Raw genomic sequence first — 22,204 nt, 5'->3', positions numbered from 1 at the left:
CCTTCATCCTCCATCGTCATCACCTTCTCTATGCTATCCATTATTTCTTCATGAATCATCTCTATCTCTTTCTCTTCCATCCGACATACTGGATGTTTTCCTGATAGATGTTTCCCTTCTTCTTCCTCTATTTCCATGCCAATCATCATATTAGCTCCTTCATTGAGTTTAATTTTCTCCTGGACATTCCCTATCTGTTCATTATATATAGGAAATCTGATTTCCTGCCGCTCCATATCTATCGTCATGCCGCTTATCGTCATAAAATCTATGCCTAATATAATGTTATGCCTGATCTTGTTCATGACGATAAATGGGTGTTCGAAATACCTACTTCCGATATTAATTTCAAGGTATGTCTGCAGGTTACACTCTACTGTTTTGTCCGGTATTACACCGCGAATCTTAATTTTTGATACAGGTATCGTTGGCAGTTTTGTTTTCCTATTTATTTCCAAGAATAGTTCCTTAGATAGCACGCTGATGCTGGCACCTGAATCAATGAGACAGTGCACTCGTAGTCCGTTTACTCTTGCTACTATAATAGGCAAATTGTATGCTCTCTTCATGGGGTCAGCTGATACATCTCTCGTTAATTCTTCCGGATCTATCTCCCAAGAATCTATTTGCGTTATGAAGTAACTATGAATTTTGATATTTCCAGCGTCCTGTATACCTTTTACCTCACCCTCTAATCTGAAATTGGCGTTTTTTTTTGTTTACAGATTGATTATTCTCTCTCCTACACTCGAATTCTTTAGTGTCAGGATTGAGTTTCGACGTCTCTTGCTTATTCCTTTTAAATCTCTGTAGTTCCAAGCTTTCTGCTCCTTCTACGTCCGCATTAATATCTTGGTCCCTTATGGCTCTTTCCCATTTGCTCTTCTCGCTCTGACCTTCGTTCGACTCTCTCATATATCTTCTATTGTAATACTCTCTGCCTCCGTCATTTCTATTATCCTTTCTGTCATATCTAAATCTGCCCTTAAAATCATACCGTCTTCTTCCGTCTCTGGATGAATTTCTACCATGCATATAAGGCCTGTATCTTCTATTACCCGAATATGCTCCTTGTTCGTAAGAACTTCTCCTACAGACGCATCTCTCATCTTCTCTTCCTCTACCTTCTAGATTATTCCATTCCCTTTTCCTGTTTATTCTTTTCCGTTCTTCTGAGGTACTTTCTTTCGCCTGCTCTGGCATTAATATATTAATCGTTTCTTCTCCATGAGCGCCTCTGCCTATCCTGTGCGAATATGGCATTGTAGTCATGTCTATCTGTCTCAAAGTGCTTTCCATCTGTACTGCAGTGACCATGTTATTGGCAGCTAACAAACGTTAGACTTCCAAAGGAAATTGTCTCTGTATGGTCTTGATTGCTTCCAATTCGCTAGGCGGCGAATCAAGGTCCTGAAAACGATGAAACTGATAAGAAAAATAGTCACTGTATCCCGTTTGCCCGTTATTTGCATATTTCCTCGAGTATAGTTCCAAGCGAAGATTTTGCTGAATTTCCGGACTCCAAAAGCGCTGCAGAAAAGCCGTTTTAAAGTCATTATAGTCGTGAAAAGTATACTTGAAGGCTTGAAACCAAAGACTAGGATTTGCGTCCAGGTATTTCTCCACAACCTTCAGTCTCTTTTCCTCAGGAATATTATGGTCTTTAAAGTAATCGTCCATTTCCCTACGGAAACGATTGGGCGATATATTAGCAGTGTTATTGAAATGTTTCGGTCTATCCTCATAAGTTTTAATCACATTAATGATGGTTGGATTTCCACCATTTCCACCTTCAGTGCTCGTTTCACCATTGCCATGACTAGATTGAGCGATCAACGTGGGTGTAGTCTCCCTCTCATTTATCTGTAACTCTATCGTCTTTCGTCCATCACTACACGTTGACATCGGTCTCTTCCCTTGAATTTCTTCTCTGATTTCTCTCATCTGTACTTGTATCTGTTTTAGCCCTTCTTCAGACTTGGACATTCTTTGATCTATTTCCCCATTATGTTTAATTTCCTCCCTTATCGTAGTAATTCTATTTCCAATCTGCTCACCAGCTTGCTTATATCTGTCTTCTATACCTGCATTCGTCGTTTGGATTTCATTGCCTAACTTGTCGATCTTTTCTTCACACTGTTTCCATTTCCCTTGTGAGTCAATATTCAACTGCTCCATATTATCAGTCAACTTCTTCATTTCGTTCTCTTTCAGACACTGGAGGCAATTGTTGTTCTCTATCATCTCTCTTTTAATCTCATTTATCTCTTCCTGAATTTCTTTATTCCTTTCCTCGATCCTATCACTCATTTCAACCCTCAATTCGTCCATGTTATTCCTGATTCTATCCATGTCCGATCCTATTTTCCTGATTTCCTCCTTCATTTCCTCCATCATTACTTTCTGTTTCTCCTCCTGTTCCTTAGTCATTTCCTCTATCTTTCTGATATTTATTCATTTCCTCCATCTGTTTTCGTTGACCTCCCTTTATTTCTTCTTTCATCTCTTCTTGATGTTTATTCATTCTCTCCACCATTTCTTGTTGTTTCTCGTCCCGCTTTCTAGCTTCTTCTTGCCTCTCTTTCCTTGCTTCTTCCTCACGCTTCCGGGCTTCTTCATCACGCTTCCGGGCTTCTTCCATCATGTGTTCCATCATCTGCTGGAACTTCTCTACCATTCCTCCTTGCTCTGCTTTCACTTCCTTTACTGTTCCTTCAACTCTTTTCAATCGCTCTTCCTGTTCTTTCCGGCATTTCTCCTGCATTTCTTGATCTCTTTGACATTTCTCCTGCTTATCTCTCTGTTCCCTTTGAAACTCCTCCTGTTTCTCTTCCTGTTCTCTCTGGTATTGCTCGAACTGCACCTTCATTTGGCTTAATGTCGTCATGTTGGCTTAATGTTGCTTTCGAAATCTCTAATTGCCTAACAGTGCTCTAATACTCTCCCCAATTCTTTACAAATCAACTCTTTCAACACTCCAATCTCACAGTTACTCTATACACAATATTAGTATATGTATTCAACAAATAAATAGGCCTAACTACCCAAATTAAGTGCCTAAAGATGACCTTGCCTCCCATTCTAGCCAAGAAGCATGAATATTCATTCCATTAACTTCAATTCCAATTCCTGAGAACCCTCACTCCAAATCAATACTTGCAAGAAACTAAAAAAAAACTTAAAATCTACTTCTTACAAACTACAACATTCCTTAACATACTACTAATATTAACACACTATTATTATTATTATTATTAATCAAGAAATAATTCTCAGTCCTCCAAATCCTGAGTTCACGAACTCGTCTCCTACTATCACATCTTGCTGATTTCCTTCTCTTACTGTATCATCTTCTCCTCCCATTTACCACGGTTAGGTCGGATGATAACTCTTTTATTCGATCCAAACCAAATTCTGAAATATTTCTATGTTTTCTCTCCAACTACCCGATCATTTTCCTCTTATTTCTGGTATCCATTCCTCTGTCAAGTTACTCCGGTATTTCCTTTCACTCTAATTTACCTTATAGTAGCGTATTCCTCATGCGTAGTGACCTTTCTCCACTTGCAATCTTATTGTGTCAGTTTCTATGTGATTAATGACTCTTATTCTTGACGTCCCACGACGTTTTTCTCTTGAATTACAACCTCGTTGTGGTGTCAATTTCTTCTAATTGGCGACCATTTCCAGTACCTTTCTCCATTCGCAACACGTTGAGGCGCCAATTTCATATGATTGGCGACCATTCGTGTGTACCTTTTTCCTCATTTCGCACAGCGCCTTTCTCCTTATTTTGCTCCACTGTTGGGGGCAAATTTCTTATGCGCCGTTCCCGGCTCCCTGAGGGGACGCATAAGATCCAGGCTAGCATAATTACGATCCTTCCGACTAACATAATTCAATCATTTGGGCTATGAGTTCCGGATAAGAGAAAGACATACCATACAGAGCCAAAGAAAACTTAAATTACACATAGAAACAACTTTCATACGTTGCTTATTATATTTCTTCGCTACCAAGTTGTTGCAGCATTCATTCACTTAAATCTCTCTACGCTACGAAACACATTGAAAGAACTGTCTAAATTTTTACATATCTTGTTTATTATATAATTGTTTCAATCCAAAGGTCTAATGTTAATCTATCCTCCCTAAAAAAATCTGATAGAGGAAACTGCATGTTCATCTGACTATTTCGTCCATTTCTAGCAAACATGGCCTTAATTTCTTAGGTCTACCTATTTCTTTTACTCGAGTACCTAATTAATCATTTTCTTTCCTTTTCTAGTTTCTCCATGCCACCCTTTCACTCAATACTTCCACACTTCTGGCGTAAGAAGAAATCGACGAAATGTCAGTATCGGGTAAAATATATGCAAGCGATGTTTATCTAGAATCTGCCGGTGATTGACCCGTCCGGCACCCACTGTGCATTATAAAAGAAATGTTGCTCGATTTAGTCATCCTTTAAACTAAATCTACTGAAATCTAATGCACTAAGTGCTTAAATCTTGATTGCCCAAAGAAAATCAAAGACAGAATGTAATATACGGCAAATTATTGAATTCCTTAAAACCAATTATTCAGCTGAACATTATTATCATCCACCCTTTACTTAACAACTTAAAAATCATGAGTCCAAAATGTCAAATTCACCATCTTATACCATTAAAGAAATGATCAAATCGAAAACAAATGTAAAATTAATAGATTGAAACTATTAAGTTAAATACGTTTGGATAATTAAAACTTATGAAATAGTTTAGAACATATTTGAGTAGTTAAAACTTGTATGAGTAATTAAAATATATTGAGTAACTAAAACTTATCTGGGTAATTAAAACTTAACTGGGTGCACCCTAGCAAAGAAAAATATTTACAACATGAGTCCTTATAAGCTAGAGTGTAGACTGAGGGTGGTTTCAAGATATACAGTACGCATTTTTGGCCTAAAACCATATCTCATGAATTGGAATTCTCCTCTATTGCCTATGAAGTTTTGAGTTAATTATTAGCTCTCCCTCGGAGCTCATATTAATCTGCTGACATATAGTTATTCCTATCTCTCGCAACATATCAATAGATACCAATAAATATCAACCTGGGAGGATAGTTCCCTAATATTTCTACAAGTAACTGGTTTGGTTTACAATTCTGAATATTCATACTCCTTATTGTCTCTTCTTCTTCTGCGTGAATATTGATAAGTCCTCTTTTAAATTAATGTAATTTTTATAAATGGTTCAATAAGTACCAGTAAGATCCACAGACCATTCTAAGATCTGAATCTTCTCATCATTTAAGTTGAACATACGTGCGACATTATATATTCTAACGATTACTCTACTAGTTTCATCTGAAATATACTAGCTAATGTGGTCTGCATTGTGTGAAGACTTCACCATCAAATATAATTTCTACATTTTCAGTCAGTCATCAGTGATAGGATGTTGCCTAAGAAGTTATTACATTTCCTTTCGCCTGAGAATAGATCAAAATTAGAAAAAACTGTGACACAGTGCATGTGTTTAATTCATCCTCCTAACTGAGATTTCGTTGACACTACCAAGTGTGCACGCTAACCAACAGGTGTCACTCCGATCTTACTTGAATTTTTATGCTTGTTCGTAAGAGAAATATTACATGAATCTGCTACATGTTCATTTCCCTTTTAGTAAAACTCAACATGAAAACCACTAAGTCCACTACTACGTCACCGTGCTCACATTCGCGAAGAATCAATAACTATCACCATTCTAAATTATCAATCTCATATTAACTTCTCTTAAAATAATCATTATTATACTTTCAAACATATATTCCGTCTCCTTTACTAAATACATGTCCACTTCCTTCAATCGTGGCCCTTATTATTTAAATCACGGTTCATGGACATATTTCACGATATTATGACCTTCATTCCATCATAACCTTCAATTATCGTAAACACATTTGTCTATTTAGCAAGCATATCCTACTGCTGGTTCCTAACTTGACATTCATTGGTCATAACCAATGTACACACGTACCTAAATCTCTCTTTGACATAGCATAGAATTCACTGTCACCTTAACGAACTCAGTATTTCACACTACATGGATCACATCTCGAACGTAGGCTTTCATCACTGATTGACTACCTGTCTATGGATTTGACATTCATATATGAAAATTACCTTTCCACCTTTGCTCTAATTCAATACACCACTTTCGTCGCTTCCTTATTTCGCACGGAACCAATTAACAAATCATATAACACTTACATATGAATATATAAACATTACTACACTAATTTAAAAGTAAGACTTATCTGAATTCAGCAGCTCCAGACGTCGGCATATGTGCAGCTGACGGGACACACGGATACACCTCCTTTTATTTCCCTAGGTGAGTGGGAAATATTGGCATAATTCTCCTCTGGGCGTATTCATCTCTCGGCAGGCAACGTCATCCGACGGCACCCATTTGGGCAGTCTGGCCTTTCATCTTCTTAGAACATCTTGCTCACCTCTGGACTAGTTGGAATAGAATAGCAAACAAGATCGATTAGCATTTCCATCATGAACAGCTGTGATAATCTATCTAATGCGAAAGATTGTTTCTTTTGAAAGAGCTGATCTACTTGTCAAATATTCTTCTTGGGGTAGTATATTTCTATGATTTAAAATAAACAGATTTTCTTTCTTCTATCTATCCCGGAGTTATTACAGGATTCCCACTTTTGTAACTCTTTAACTTTGGTGATATCGAGTAATACGTCAGCAGAGACTGCCGTGACGTAAGCTTGTCGTAGTTTATTCTCAACTTTCCACGTATCTTGAAGTTCGCGGAACGAAATTACTAATCTTCTGCTTGATTTGCGACGTGGCTTCTAAAAGGTCTGTTCTTTGTTCCCGCTGAGCTGATCTCTCGTCGATACCCTCTTTAAACTCTGACATAGTTGCTTTCGTCTTCAACTCGGATTTTGAAAGTAGCAATTCAATCTCGTTTTCTAATTTTTCTCAGTAATTGTTAGTAACAATCTTCACATTCGTTCTTTTTCACTGCCTTCTGGATCTAAATTCCTTTCTCTAGCGCCTGAGGTGAATACTTTTACTTTCGCTTGCGGTGGGGTCAGACATTTTGACGTTAATTGTTCTAAGATACCTGGGCTCCATCTTTGTCCTTCTTACAGACGGTACTTCTTATAACAGTGAAATGGCACAATATATAATAGGGGACATTTATGATCTAGTGAACTCGTCTAAGAAAAGTTCCCGAAGGCAACTGTAATTAGTGGAATACTAAGGAAACCAGATGTATCATGGAAGAAGATTCGCCGATTGAACGAAGAGCTTCAGTGGGTGGCCGAATGTTCCGAATCACTCTTTGTAGACGGCAACTGTTGAATCGGCAACAGGGACTTCATGTGAACCAGCGAGGAGTGGAGAGACTAGGTGAACTCTTTTCGACGGTTACCGAGTCCTTTTCCACCCAAACGGATGACGGCGCAGTACGAGCAGCCGAATGACGATCCACGACGGGAGCAGATTCGATGCAGCTGCAACGACAACAGGATATTGTGAGAGGCAGTGATACCGGACCGGACAAGTTTCTCAGATTGTTGCAGGTAAACTGCGGAAGTATTGGTAACACAATCGCAAAATTCGAAAACTTCGTTGATGCGAGGGACCTTGATATCATTGTGGGAACGGAAAGATGGTTATCAGAAAATATATATAATTCAGAAATATTCAGGTCAAAATTTCTAACGTTTAGACGGAATGGAGGGTCGAAAGGGGGAGGGATTTTCATTTGTGTTAGGGCAGAGCTAAGCAGTACGTTAAAATGTATTCTCGATGACTGCGAAATAATTGAGGTGGAGGTAATTTTTTTTTTGCTAGTTGTTTTACGTCGTACTGACACATACAGGTCTTATGGCGAGGATGGGACAGGGAAGGGCCAGGAGTGGGAAGGAAGCGGCCGTGGCCTTAATTAAGGCACAGTCCCAGCATTTGCCTTGTGTGAAAATGGGAAACCACGGAAAACCATTTCCCGTAGCTTATATTTGCACATGTCAATACTCAACGACGAGTGATCGTGTTTAAACCTGACTTCGGCGGGCGATAAGCTCCAATAATGACTATGTTTTATTTATTGGGTGCATTATTTACCTCCACAACCGAGCTCGATAGCTGCAGTCGCTTAAGTGCGGCCAGTATCCAGTAATCGGGAGATAGTGGGTTCGAACCCCACGCCAGTCCTGAAGATGGTTTTCCGTGGTTTCCCATTTTCACACCAGGCAAATGATGAGGCTCTATCTTAATTAAGGCCACGGCCGCTTCCTTCCCATTCCTAGGTCTTTCCTATCCCATAGTCGCCATAAGACCTATCTGTGTCGGTGCGACGTAAAGCAAATAGCAAACAAAAAGTATTGTAAACCGTAGTGTTAAGTACTGGAAATACTTAAGTTGTGTATGAAACTTTATACAATGATGCTGGATTTATAATGTTAAACTAGTAGTATTTCTTGTAATATTCTTTCCGTGGAGTTGCTTGTTGTACTCCAGTTGTTGTTGTTGGGTAGTTATCTTTTAAGTTTAGTTTATAATCATTGTGATGTCAAGCTAGTAGTAAGCTCAACCTATAGTATTGTAAGCCGTAGTGTTAAGTACTGGAAATACTTAAGTTATGTGTGAATTTGTATATAATGATGCTGGATTTAGAAAGTTAAACTTGTAGTATTTCTTGTAACATTTTCTTTCCATGGAATTTCTTGTTGTACTCCTGTAGTAGTAGTAGTAGTTGTTGTTGTTGGGTAATTATGTTTTAACCTTAGTTTATTAAACATTTTTTTCTATTTGTTTTACGTCGCACCGACACAGATATGTCTTATGGCGACGATGGGGTGGGAAAGACCTAGGAATGGTAAAGAAGCAGCCGAGGCCTTAATTAAGGTACAGCCCCAGCATTTTCCTGGTGTGAAAATGGGAAACCACGGAAAATAATCTTCAGGGCTGCCGACAGTGGAGTTCGAACCCACTATCTCCCGATTACTGAATACTGGTCGCACTTACCTAGTAGTAAGCACAACCTATAGTTTTGTAAGCGATAGTGTTAATTACTGGAAATACTTAAGTTGTGTGTAAATTTGTATATGATTATGCTGGATTTGGAATGTTAAACTAGTAGTATTTCTTGTCATATTTTCGTTCCATGGAATTGCTTGTTATACTATTCTTGTTTGTTTGTTTGTTGTTGGGTAGTTATGTTTACTTTATTATTACACTACCTATTGTAAGTGACCATTGCCACCGGGATATTTCCCATTTGCGATGTATTTGTTAATAATAATAATAATAATAATAATAATAATAATAATAATAATAATAATAATAATAATAATAATAATAATAATAATAATAATAATAATAATAATAATAATAAACGTCAGTCGCTCATTTGAGTGCCTAACAGAAACTATGTTGCGTGCAATAGTATTCCTGATAAACAGCCCTACCCCATATTCTGCCCTTCCCTTTCTAATACCCGTCAAGTTCTCTTTATAATCTCCTATCTCTTTCTCGTTATCCCCCTTGCCCGAATATCACTTACTCCTAGCACATCTAGATGCATCCTCTTTGCTGACTCAGCCAGTTCTACTTTCTTTCTTCCATAAACCCCATTAATATTGATAGCTCCCCATCGAATTCCATTTCGTTCACCAAGTTCTTCCCAACGAGTCCCTCGCCTGTCAAATCGGAGTAGGACTGTGTTACTGCCATAGGTCCGAGGCTTGCTTAAAATGCTCTGAGCTCGGTAAATTCATGAAGCAGGATGCTACCCTACTTGCACATGGTTCAAGTGAGGATCTCTCCTCTAACGGGTTAGGAAGCACCGGTGGATTGTATAGTCCTAGCCGTCTGAGCACAAGAAGGACTATGACTCAGAATATATCTTAGATGCCCACTCCCATTACATAGCAACTGGTATCCCGACTTTCAGGACCACTTACTTACTAGGCCACTCAGCCGTTGCCCATGGTTCACGAACTAGGACGTGACTACAGTAACCCACACCATGGACCATTAATAATAATAATAATAATAATAATAATAATAATAATAATAATAATTTAATAAATCTTCAGTTAATTCCGATATATGTTCAGAGATTCCAGCCTATCTGAATTTGGATCCACAGGAGGCAATATTCAGCTCCGTGGCTGACTGGTGAGAATACTGGTATTTCTCCCAAGGTATTCTGTGTTCGATTCTCGGTCGGGGAATTTAACGTTCATTGGTTATTTTATCTGACTCGGGGCTAGGTGTATGTGTTGTCTTCTGATCTGATTTCATCCTAGGTGTGCTCCCATTCTCACAAACGCGTAGGTCACTCATGGACGTCCGTTCGGAAGACTTACACCAGATCTCTCCGTAAGCCATACGCTATACTTTGTGTAACATAACTCACAAAGAATATCACGCGACTCTTTAATCTCTAGCCTCAAAAAAAAGTAAAGAAAGTTAATCCTTCACTCTACCGGAGAGGAGGTCCACTGCCATATCGATCCCACCCACTGGTTCGTGAAATGATGTCAAAAGCCATTCCTCCGGAGAATCCATTTGATTGCGCCATTGATAAGCTCAAAACAAACTTCGAAAATTAATCTGGGGCATAGAAGTCTGCTGAAGGAGATATAGAGTCACGAACACTGGTGAAATTGACTTCCCCTGTGCAGTAGATAGAGACGACTTCATTTACTCTAATACTGCGGCTCACAGAATGTCATTAAACGAATTTCGGCGTAGTTTATGTGTGTTCATCTCTACTTCACAGCAGCCACACATGTAAGTACACAGAGAAATTCACTTTTGTCTAGTATAATGATAACGAAGCTCATCAATTTACGTACGTCTCCCAACGCTACCACTGTTAATTTCAATGTTTTAAGGTTTATTTGGAAATACATAACACTCATATTTACTCTTTTAACAATCACGTAGTTAAAATCGCTTTTGTATTAAATTCTAACGAGTGCTAAAATTCTTCAAAATGTAAGTTTTTCTTCTGCTTTGATCGTCGAAGACATTGGACACAAGGTTGTAAAAAATACTTGGCCGAATTAGTGGCGCAGTCCACTCGTCTTAGGATTTCTATTACCGGACAGCAGGTCGATCTGAATTGAGCTTGATGGCTTTTGAGAGCTTTGCATTGCGACAACTCCCTGTCGTTAGCCTCCACATTCAACTCCCGTTGGACCAAGTTCCGACAGTCTAGACGACGGTCAGCAGTTAGAGCAGACATTAAACAAATGTTGCTATTATTATTATTATTATTATTATTATTAGAGGCACAAGGGTAGTAGAGGAGAAAATGAGGCACAGTCTAGGTAACTGGACGAATGACCACACAAAAACGTTAAATTTGAATGTACTTTCTAAATCATTTTTGTTCTTTTCTCAAAAAAGGAAACAATAGCGATTAACAATAAATAACAACCAGAATAAGTATTTGTAGGTAGATATACAAAAAATTACTTGAGGTATAGAGCTTTATTATATGATCGGAGGGGATAAACTCCAAATTTCCAAGACTCAATATCCTCTGAAAAATCTTTGGTAAGAAAATCTTTTACATAAATGAGAAAAGATAGAGCGAGATCCATTAAATCCGATTTTCAGAATAATGTGCCCGAGATAGTTACAGTTCATTGAGATGGAAAATTGTTACCTGCTCTGGACGTAAGAAGTTCTAAAGAAGAACGCCTACCAATTATTATTTCATATTTCATGACTGGAACCTGGATGATAAGGTACAAATAATGTGCTGTGATACAACAGCATCTAATATAGGACGCTTGAACAGAGCTTGTGTGCTTTTAGAGCAAAAACTAGAAAGAGAGTTGTCACTCTTTCCTTGCCGCCATCATATTTACGAACTGGTGCTCAAAAGTGTGTTTGAATCAAAGATCCAACAAATCACTAGCAGTCCTGATATTCCGCTGTTCAAAATGTTTAGAGACAACTGGAAGAATATTAATCCTAGTGCCATCGAACCGTGCACTGATTTTGTCGAACAACATCTCTGTGAGGCAAATATTATTGAATTGGTGACGTTTTTTAACAATGAGCTGGCAAAATCGACTGTATGAGATGATTATCGCGAGCTCATTCAGCTCACTATTGTTTTTCTTGGTGGAGATATTAAAAATAAAATAAAAATCAGACCTCCTGGTGCAATGCATCAAGCACGATGGATGGCAAGAGCTATTAACTTTTAAAACTGTGTTTACTGAAGTTCCAGTTTAAAATGATCGCTAAGGACAAACAAGCTTTACAAGATGTTTGTTTATTCATTGTGGCAGTTTACGTGAAGCCCTGGCTTGGATGTAGTTTGGCGATAAAAGCGCCGAATCAAGATTTTTGTTTTTTAAAGACCTTAAAAGATTACGAGAAAGTTGACAAGTTGATTTCCAATGCAGTTTTAAACAAGTTCAGTCAATACTTGTGGTACTTGTCAGAGGAAATAGCCATCCTTTCAATTTTTGATAATGAAGTTGATGAGCAGACCAAAGGAAACATTGTAGAAAACTTACAAAAAGAAAGCTTTGGTGATTCCGGAAAGAGATATGTTCCATCGAAAGAAGAGATGTCTGGCTCTCTACATGGTACGTAGTAGACTAGTAGTGTTTAATCTGGTATTTAATTTAGAACTTATTTGTTTTATTTATAGGCACTACAATATTTTTTATCTTGTTTCAGGGAAATCTTTGAGTGATTTTGTTTTTGTCAAGAGTAAAGATTTATTTTCACGAATGAAACTTGACAGTGGTTTCCTTCAAGAAATTGTATCTTCATGAAAAGACAACGTGGCGTTTGTGGAAGCTAAAAAGAAGGTTTCTACCTTAAAAGCAGTTAATGACACAGCTGAAAGAGCTGTTAAACTAATGACAGACTTTCATGGTTTGATTACCGCAGATGAAGAACAGAAGCAGTACTTATTACATTGTGTGCAAGAACAGAAAAATTTACCCAGACTGTAAAAAAGAGACATTGAAGAGGAAATATCCAAATGAATAATGCATCTTTTTTGTTACTTACAAGAAGAGCATTATATAAATTTCTGTTTTCATTTATATTTCTCTAAAATAATTGTTTTGAGTGATCATCTACAACTATTTTTAAGAGACCGTTTAAGTAGCTATTTTCTAAAAGTTTTAGGCCCCGTCGGCATGGGTTAAAATTAATGTAGGAAGTTGAAATTCTGTACTTGGGTAACTAATAGACTAATAAACACAATAACGGGGTATGCGTTTCAATAAATGAAAAACAAATTGCTCTTTTAAGGGACACCCTACTGTACATAGTCTATCTATCTATCTATCTATCTCTCTATGCGCACGAGTTTTCATTCCATCCCTGAAGGGCATGGGAGGTTCCGAGATGGTAACGCCATCTCTAAGGCCAGGAGATTTAATACGGTGAGGGAGATTTTCGTAGAAGGTTAGGGAGTTGGAGGTAGTGGGCTATGCTAGGAACTGTCTCGGCATTCGACTTAGTGCACGAGAATGGATAATAACGGAGAACCATTCTCAGGGGAGCCGACGGGGAGGACCAGCTCCTCTTCATCACCCGAATGCAGAGTTGTAAGCCACGGAAGAGCTGTGTCCACCCGCCTTCTGCTCGGTTGGTCATTCGGAGCGGAGAGCTGCCGGACAGCTGACCAGCCGTAATCAACCGCCGACCACATTCATAAAATATGACTGGGTTGAAATTGAACCAAAAGTATGTAGGTTCATAGTTTAAGATATTGTGCGGACAGCAGCTCGAGGAGATCTTGAGAATATATTATTTCTGCTTGAATTTAGAAGGCAGAATTCCGTAGGAAAATAATTCGCCCAACAGTTCTGGGTTATGCATGTCTGTTGTGACTTTTTTATTAATTTGTTTTCAGTATTTATTAACGAACAAAACAGGCTTCCAGCCTAGATACGTGTTCACAAAGCAATAATCCTATTAAATATAATAATAATAATAATAATAATAATAATAATAATAAGAAGAAGAAGAAGAAGAAGAAGAAGAAGAAGAAGAATAAGAATGATGATGATAATAATAATAACAATAATAATAATGTTAAAAGAGAATCTGCCTACAAAACAACTAATCTAGTCCTACCCTGACCTTGCCTTCACCACATGACCGTCACAAGAGATAGTTCTGAAAAAAACTTCTGACATTACGTTACAACAGATTCCGCTCCAGTCCTTGTATGCACAGTTGCTTACTTCGCAAGCCTTGTTCCTTAACCTACTTATCCGGAATTTAAAGTATACCAAATGACAACAATCGCATACTGACTTGCAATCTCGCAATCGGTAAGGCCTCTACATTTCGGTCATACCATATAATTTACTTACTCAATTACTTCGCAATCTGAAGGCGCACCGCTGTCACACGGTCCCACTTCACCTCCAGGCTCGAAATTCTACATCCTTCACTATGTACACATCACCAGCACTTCACTTACTGCTGAAATTATCTAACAAACTCAAACCGCAGGATACTGTTATAGAAGACCCCCATAAACATCATAAACACCCGTTCCCATTCCAAACACATACCCCCTTATCCCTGCAAACTATACTCACCACCATCTCCCTATGAATCTCCTTCTTCCATTTTTCACACACATGCATTTTAACCGCACGTAAGTACCTGTTCAATTCTCCTGCGTCTTCCCATTCTTTAATAATCCACCTTATAATACTCCGCTCGTACCCTATTCCTAACATTTTCCGATGTTTGGCACCCAATAGACTATTTCTGATTTTACTTGTTTCTTCACAATTACTTAATAAGTGAAAATCGTTGTTCTCTGCCTCACAAAGTACACATACTGACTTATCTCTGCCTTTCAACCAACCCTTATTTTTGTGAATCCCCATTATCCACTATATCAACCCTCTCCTGTTTAACCTCTCAGCGTATCTAATATTTAACCTGTTACCTCTACTTTATTAAAAACACTAAGAGAACTTCTTACTCTACTTTCAGCCAATAATTTCTGCCTATACATATCTTTAATTCTCCTTGACAGCACCGTCATCCCTCTTGCTTCTGTCTTCGTCCACACCTCTTCCCGCATGTACCCCAAACCTATCATCTCCAAATATCCCTTAATTTTTTCTAGCCAGCCTCCCTTATACATACTCATCCGTTGTTGTTCATACGCGGACTGTAATACCCTCCCCACTTCCTGTCTTTTTAAATTCATCCAATATCTAACTATTCTTTTCACACACTCAAATTCCAAATCCTCCCCACACATTAATTCCGCCCCTGCATTAGCTGTGCACAGCGGCAGCCCCATCACTATCTTACCAAAATTACTAATAATTCATCCAACCCCCATACTTCCGCGCCATGCAATACCCTACCGAAAATCACCGATCTTAACACTAACCTCAAAGTTATATAAGTGATACCCGGATATTTAGCCAGCAAGTTATTGACTGAGGCTAGGGCTGCCAAACCTCTGCTTTTCGCCCTACTAATCTGATCGTTCCAAGTTCCTTTACTGTTAATAATGACTCCTAAATATTCTAACTTCCTTACTTGTTCCAACCTTTCTCCCTGCAGGACCCATTTCTCGTCCTCCCCTCTTCCTTTGTTTACCTGGGCTACTAGCATTTTAGATTTATTCCCATTAATTCTCAAGTCCAATTTCTTCGCGAAAAGCGACACTGCATTTAAAGCTCTCTCCATCCTCCCTGAAGTTAGAGTCATCAATATCACATCATCAGCAAAAATCAATCCTGGTACCTCCAATCCATTAATTACCGGTACAGCCCAATTGCTATCCCCATGCCCATCCAAGATATCGTTAATAAATAAAATAAACAATATTGGCGATAATTTGCACCCTTGTTTTAAACCCACCGTAAACTCTAAGGGTCTGCTCAATCTATCGTCTCCCAATTTTACACAAAACCTGAGCACCCTATATATTCCCTCCACTGCCCTCATCATCTTTTCCGAAACCCCAACCTACCCAATTTCTCCAATAGAGCCTCTCTGTTCACCTTATCAAACGCTTTTTCAAAATCTATTGCTGCCACATACACCTTACTTCTAGACAGGCTCCTATACTTCTCTAAAACTGTCCTTACTATCATTATATTATCCACTGTTCTTTTCTTTTTTCTAAATCCCCCTTGATAATCTGTCAATATTTCATTTCTTTCGGCCCATTCACTTAACCTGTTCGCCAACACCCCCGTGTAAATTTTACTTAAGGAGTCTAACAGAGATATTCCTCTATAATTGTTCAAACTGTTCTTACTACCCTTTCCCTTATATATTGGACATACAATTCCTATTTTCCCATTCCTTCGGGTACTTCCCCCCCCCCCTCATAGATCTTATTGAATAGATTAACTATACCCTCTATCATTGACATATTTTTGCTAATTTCTTTCCAAAAATTATTTATCCCATTACATCCCCCGCCGACTTACCCCTGATTCTCCTTATCACTCTCAAGGTTTCTTCCCTTGTAATTTCCTTGTCCAGTTCATAATTTGCCACTCTCCTATTCCTCCAAATTACTTCTTCCCCCGTCCATCTCCACCGTTCTTTCCCCTTACCACCGAGTAATTCACCTAAATATCTCACCCTCTGAACTTCCTCAATGCATATTCTCTCTATAATCCTTCCACCCTTAATTATTCTATTAATCCTTTCCCATACTTTTCCAATGCTGTTAGTCTTACAATATTTATTTATGGCTTCAGTTTGTTCCTCTAACCACGCCTTTTTCACCTAACAAAATTTCTTTTTATACTCCTTCCTCAACTTACAGAAACCTCCTTTTCTGCACCTCCACCTTTGTATACTCTCCTATTGCACCCAATACCCTCCTCCGCATTTCTTCACACTCTCTATTAAACCATTCTTCACCCTCTTTCTTTTTCCTCCTTCTACATTCTACCTTCTGTGCTATCGTCTTTATTGGATGTAGTAGCAATTCCAAGGATTTGTCAGTATTATTCTCCTCTAACGCACCTTCCCAACCATATTTCAGAAATTGTAATTCCTCTTTTGCTACCCTATCCCAATCTCGTCCCACTTTCCATGACCATTTTTACTTGTTATATCCACTCCCTTGTTGATCCTTCGTCTCAGCTTTCTTCATTTTATGCTTCTCTTCCCCCCTTTTCAACATAACCCACACTGGGAAATGGTGTGATTGAATCCAGTCTCCTACTTCCATCCTTAAAATATCCTCCAACACTCCTTCCGAGCTTAAAACCATATCTATCACACTACCTCCCTTCTCGGTAACATAGGTCAATTTCCCCGTACTGTCACCCTCCATCCATCCATTCAGAATATACAAATTTCCCGCAGCGCACATCTCTAGGAGCTTCTCCCCATAACTATTTTTAATTTTATCCACACTACTTCTACTTTTCAACATACACCTTCTATCCTCCCTTCTATATACTGGGCTCTGTTCCCCTATTCTCGCGTTCCAATCTCCGAATAACAACATATCCTCTTATCCTGCAAACTTCTCTCTTATCATACTAATATCCACCAATAGCTCTTCAAAAAGATACTTATTTGCATATGTTGAACTACTAGGATGGCAATATACGAACGCTAGATTTATTTTCTTCACCCTTCCCTCTACCCCTCCCATATTATATCTCAACCATATGGTTTCTTTCATATCTGCCTCTATATCCTCCACCAGTTCACTAATTTCTTCCCTAATTAGCACTATAATCCCTCCTGGTGCGCGTCCCTCAGTCCTCTCCTTTCTTCGATATTTATATTTAATCACAAACCCATTCCAGGAGATCTCCCTCCCTGCTTCCAGCCACGTCTCCAAGAGTGCCACAACATCGAAACTTTCTATTACTTCCCGAACTTTCTTATTTCCTAATTTGCTTATTAGTCCCTCAATATTCACACATCCTATTTTCCAATATAGTTATAACCTTCCCTCCCTACCTTCTAAGTTTCCTCCTTTAATCTTACTCCTTGTAGTTCTCGCCCCCTCATCCTCTATCTCCATTCCTCCTTTTTTACCAACCTATTCCGTTCCATGCCCTCCTTATCCTCCATCTCTTTACATACTTTACCCCAAAGGTCTTTCAAACTCCTTCTTCTTCCTTTGCTCATAACTGCTTTACCTTCCTGTCGATCAGTCTTCTCATGTCCTTTCTTGCTCACTAAACCACTGCACTCTGCTCTCGCCATCTCTTGCTGCTCACCCTCACTCACCCCTTCACTGTTCTGATCTTCTGTATCCACACTGCACTGTCCATTCTCACCTGAGTTGATCTCCTCTCCTTCCTCGGCTCCACTTCTCGTTGTTACTTCTTTCTTTCTTCCTTCCATCTTGCCTTGTCATCTCTCCTCCCTCGGAACTAACGCTTTCTTCCATCTCCTTCAGCTTCGCCACTGAGTGTTCCCCAACCCATCTTCTGTTTGTCACCACCAACCTCTGACCTCTTATTCGGGCCTTTAGTCCCTGATGTCTCGCTTTCCACAGGTGTTTGTTCAGAATCTTCATAGTTTCACTTCCTTCCTTTCCCATGTCTCTTTCCACCCCTACTTTCTGGCCCTGTAAATTGTTACTGTTTCTTATCACAATTTCTGCCATTAGGGTTGAGAAAATGTTTACCCTAACTGAATTCCGTCCTTTAGTTTTTCCCACTCTCTGCACATCGTCTATGTCCACTTCACTGAAGTTTATCTTCATCCTATCCCGTATAACTTCTACCACCTTGGATATCAAATCAATCTTGCCTTCCCTCTCACCTTCTTCCACGCCATATATAAATATGGCTTTCTTCATTCTCTCCCGCCTGTAACCCTCCGCTTCTCTCTTTATCATCATCATCGCCTCCTCTTCCAGATGTTTCACTTTCCCTCTTAATAACTCTATTTCCTTCTCGTTGTTGCCCACTCTCCTGTTCGATTCCTCAGTCTCCGTTTCTAGCCATTTCTTCATGTTCCCTATCTTCTTTCTATGCTCCTCCATCATGTCCTTTATTTCCTGTACCTTATCCCATTGACACTTTTCCTGTATTATTTCACTCACTACCATCTGAAGTGCTGCCAAGTCCTCCATGCTGAATTTTCCGCTGGTATTTGGCCTGGGTTTAATTCCACCCCCCAATAACCAGCAGCATCGCTATCACTGTCACTACCAGCACCGCTCCACCCATTTTTACTCCTTCTTTTCTTAACACCTATCCATTCTTGGTCTCCTTCCTCTGCTTCACCTGCCATTTCCCAATCGGGGCCCGGTACTGCTCAATACCGACCATGTTGACGGCACGCACTGCACCACGCGACTTCACTCCTCGGTTGCTCAAGCTAGACTGTTTTTTATTAATTGTGAGTAAGATTGAGACGGAGTTGACGTCCTACTCCTGCCTGTATAGCGTTCGGCAGGCTTCAAACGCGCCTCAGTACATGAGTACTCATCACAAGAAAAGACCCTCGCATCGTTTCCCTGGAATGAGTGCGAAAGACCAGTGTGAAATGACAGTTTAAATAATAGCCGAAAGAACAGTGCTCTACGATGAACCATTCACTGTGGACCTCTTTCTACCTCCTTGTGCATTTCTATGGAGACAGTGTTGAAAAGTTTACTCTGGATGATCCAGGTTAAAAGACTCCGGGGAAACATTTACAGATTTATTTCTACCGAGAGGATGACCTAATTATTAAAGTGTATATGGAACTAACTGCCCGATGTTTCTTACTGTGTAGGAAATTTCAAGAAAATGGACAGCAACGAATTCCGTGTACGAGGCAAGGAGATGGTGGAATACATCTGCCAGTATCTGGAGGGTTTGGGTTCACGCAGAGTCACACCCAACATCGAGCCGGGGTACCTCCGAGATCTGCTTCCTGCCGAAGCTCCACAAGAACCTGAAAGCTGGGAAGATATCATGCTGGACGTAGAGACCAAGATAATGCCAGGGGTAAGCCAAGAATTAAGTATGATACGAAAGACCAAGTCATTGTTCGTTCATTTATATGGTTACACAATAGCCTAAGTTACTTTTCACGAATAAACAAGAAGATATCATGACACGGATGACTTTGTCCGACCGTTGGAAAAGGGCAACAGAAAATAGCATAACTGTATGTGTATTACGTGTAACTCGTGTACAAGACATGATTCACTTTACTCACGGAAAACAGTGCTATGTATTATACGTGCATATGACGTGTTTCAGGTCACTCACTGGCAACATCCCCGGTTTCATGCCTACTTCCCATCAGGGAACTCGTTCCCCTCTATTCTGGGTGATATGCTCTCAGATGCCATTGGCTGCATCGGTTTCTCATGGGTAAGTTGTGAATTCAAGTACTAGATACATTTTTCCGAGTAATATCCAAACCTAAATACAGAGTTTTGTACAGAACTTTACTTTCATTTACTTCAAAACGATCCTATTGTCTGAATTACTGAGAAGTTTACACAGTCGTACCTTTATGATGAACAAACACGTGATCGTTCATTTTTAGAATAGAGAACATAATTAATTCAAATACTAAGAAAGTTAGAGATGAGAGAGATTTTAACTTTCCATTCATAACCTCCATTTAATAATTGAGACAAATCAGTTGTCACAATTTCCAGGTCCTAAAAATGTGATGTTTACATATGCTACGTTTTCAAATTATCAGGATATTGGATCTTATGTTGCAAACGAGGTTGTAATTTCCATATAAAGTTATCCACACTTTCCATAATTCAACGTAAATTCCATTCGAATTTAAAACATATAAATTATAATATCGGTGTATCGTGGTTTCGTTTAAGCTTCAGAAAGTATTTGTAATACAAACTGTGATAAATAACGCAACAAGATATTAACAAAAAACAAAGATAAATATTTTAAAACAATTTTGTAATCTGCCTCCCCAATTAAAAACTGTTCACTTCAAGGCAGGCCATAGGACAAAAAAGAATGTTCAAAATGACCAGGGCTCTCTGTTACAAATACCGGCGAACCAAGTACATGCAGCTATCATAAGAAAACTGTGTTACGTGATTGTTGTTCACCAAGTAAGTGATGCAATTAGTCTCCCGTTTTATACAAGGAATATCATTTTACCAGAGCCTCCGTGGCTCAGGCAGCAGCCCGTCGGCCTCTCACCGCTGGGTTCCGTGGTTCGAATTCCGGTCACTCCAAGTGAGATTTGTACTGGGCAAAGCGGAAGGGGGATAGGTTCTTCTCCGGGTACCCCGGTTTTCCCTGTCATCTTTCATTCCAGCAACAATCTCCACTATCATTTCATCTATCAGTCATTAATCATTGCCCCAGAGAGGGTGACAGGCTTCGGCAGCCGGTACAATTCCTATCCTCGCCGCAAGATGGGGGCTTCATTCAATCCATCTCTGACCAGGTCAATGACTGGAAAACAGGTTGTAGGTTTTCATAATCATTTCACCAGATAATCGCTCAGTCTCAAAACATTTCTCCCAGTAGCGTGACACAGAAATAATACCATTTTAAATATACCAGCTCTCCAAATTCTAGCAATAAATTTGCAAATATCGTAGTTAATTTCACCAATTTACAGTGTGTGTATTGTTATTTGAAACGAGCCATTATATTGATTTCAAGCAGAAATCTTAAAAGGAGTGTTGTTAGTGAAATATTATTGTTGTATTCAGGAAGAATCCGTAACTCAATAAGACTTTTCAAAAACACTAAATGTTGCAGGCAACTCCCTTCAATCACTATACCTTGTTCTCCTATAAAAATGTTTCTTTCTAAAGATCCTAGCTAGAACATCGATAACAGCATTCACTATCAAGGATAACTTTATTTCTTATCAACAATCTTGTTAATTGAGCGACGTCTACTTATTCCCTTACTAACATTCTTCCTCGTCACGAGAATAATCTATTCAGGAATGTCTGTATTTTACTTCATGCCTTAAATTATAATTTAAGATAGGTTGGTTGTTCCTCGTAGGAAAGGAATAACTCTATGTCGATATTTATATTGAGAATTATTGAAGAAATAATGTTGTCATTTTCTCTAAGCTAATAAACAATGTAGATGAACTTAACTTAGTTTCTGATAGTACGTCATATAAATAAAGACATTAACTTTGTAAAATTACTCGTATTTGTTGTTCAGGGTTTAAAGTTACTATACGTATAAATGTAAATAGTAAC

General features: G+C 38.9%; 1 protein-coding gene across 1 annotated transcript in view; it reads left to right on the top strand.

The window, feature by feature from the left end:
- Tdc2 (Tyrosine decarboxylase 2) overlaps window positions 1-22,204 on the top strand; it is a 412,190-nt gene that overhangs the window by 188,766 nt on the left and 201,220 nt on the right. The window contains exons 2-3 of the mRNA XM_067141851.2: window positions 19,774-19,988; window positions 20,247-20,360. Coding sequence (XP_066997952.2) covers window positions 19,788-19,988; window positions 20,247-20,360 — 315 coding nt within the window. The 5' untranslated portion in view covers window positions 19,774-19,787. The remainder of the gene's footprint in view (window positions 1-19,773; window positions 19,989-20,246; window positions 20,361-22,204) is intronic.

This window comes from Anabrus simplex, chromosome 2 (genome assembly GCF_040414725.1).
Source record: "Anabrus simplex isolate iqAnaSimp1 chromosome 2, ASM4041472v1, whole genome shotgun sequence".
Taxonomy (NCBI): Eukaryota; Metazoa; Arthropoda; class Insecta; order Orthoptera; family Tettigoniidae; genus Anabrus; species Anabrus simplex.
The sequence above is the reverse complement of the archived record's forward strand: the minus strand, read 5'-3'. Positions and strand labels throughout refer to the sequence as shown.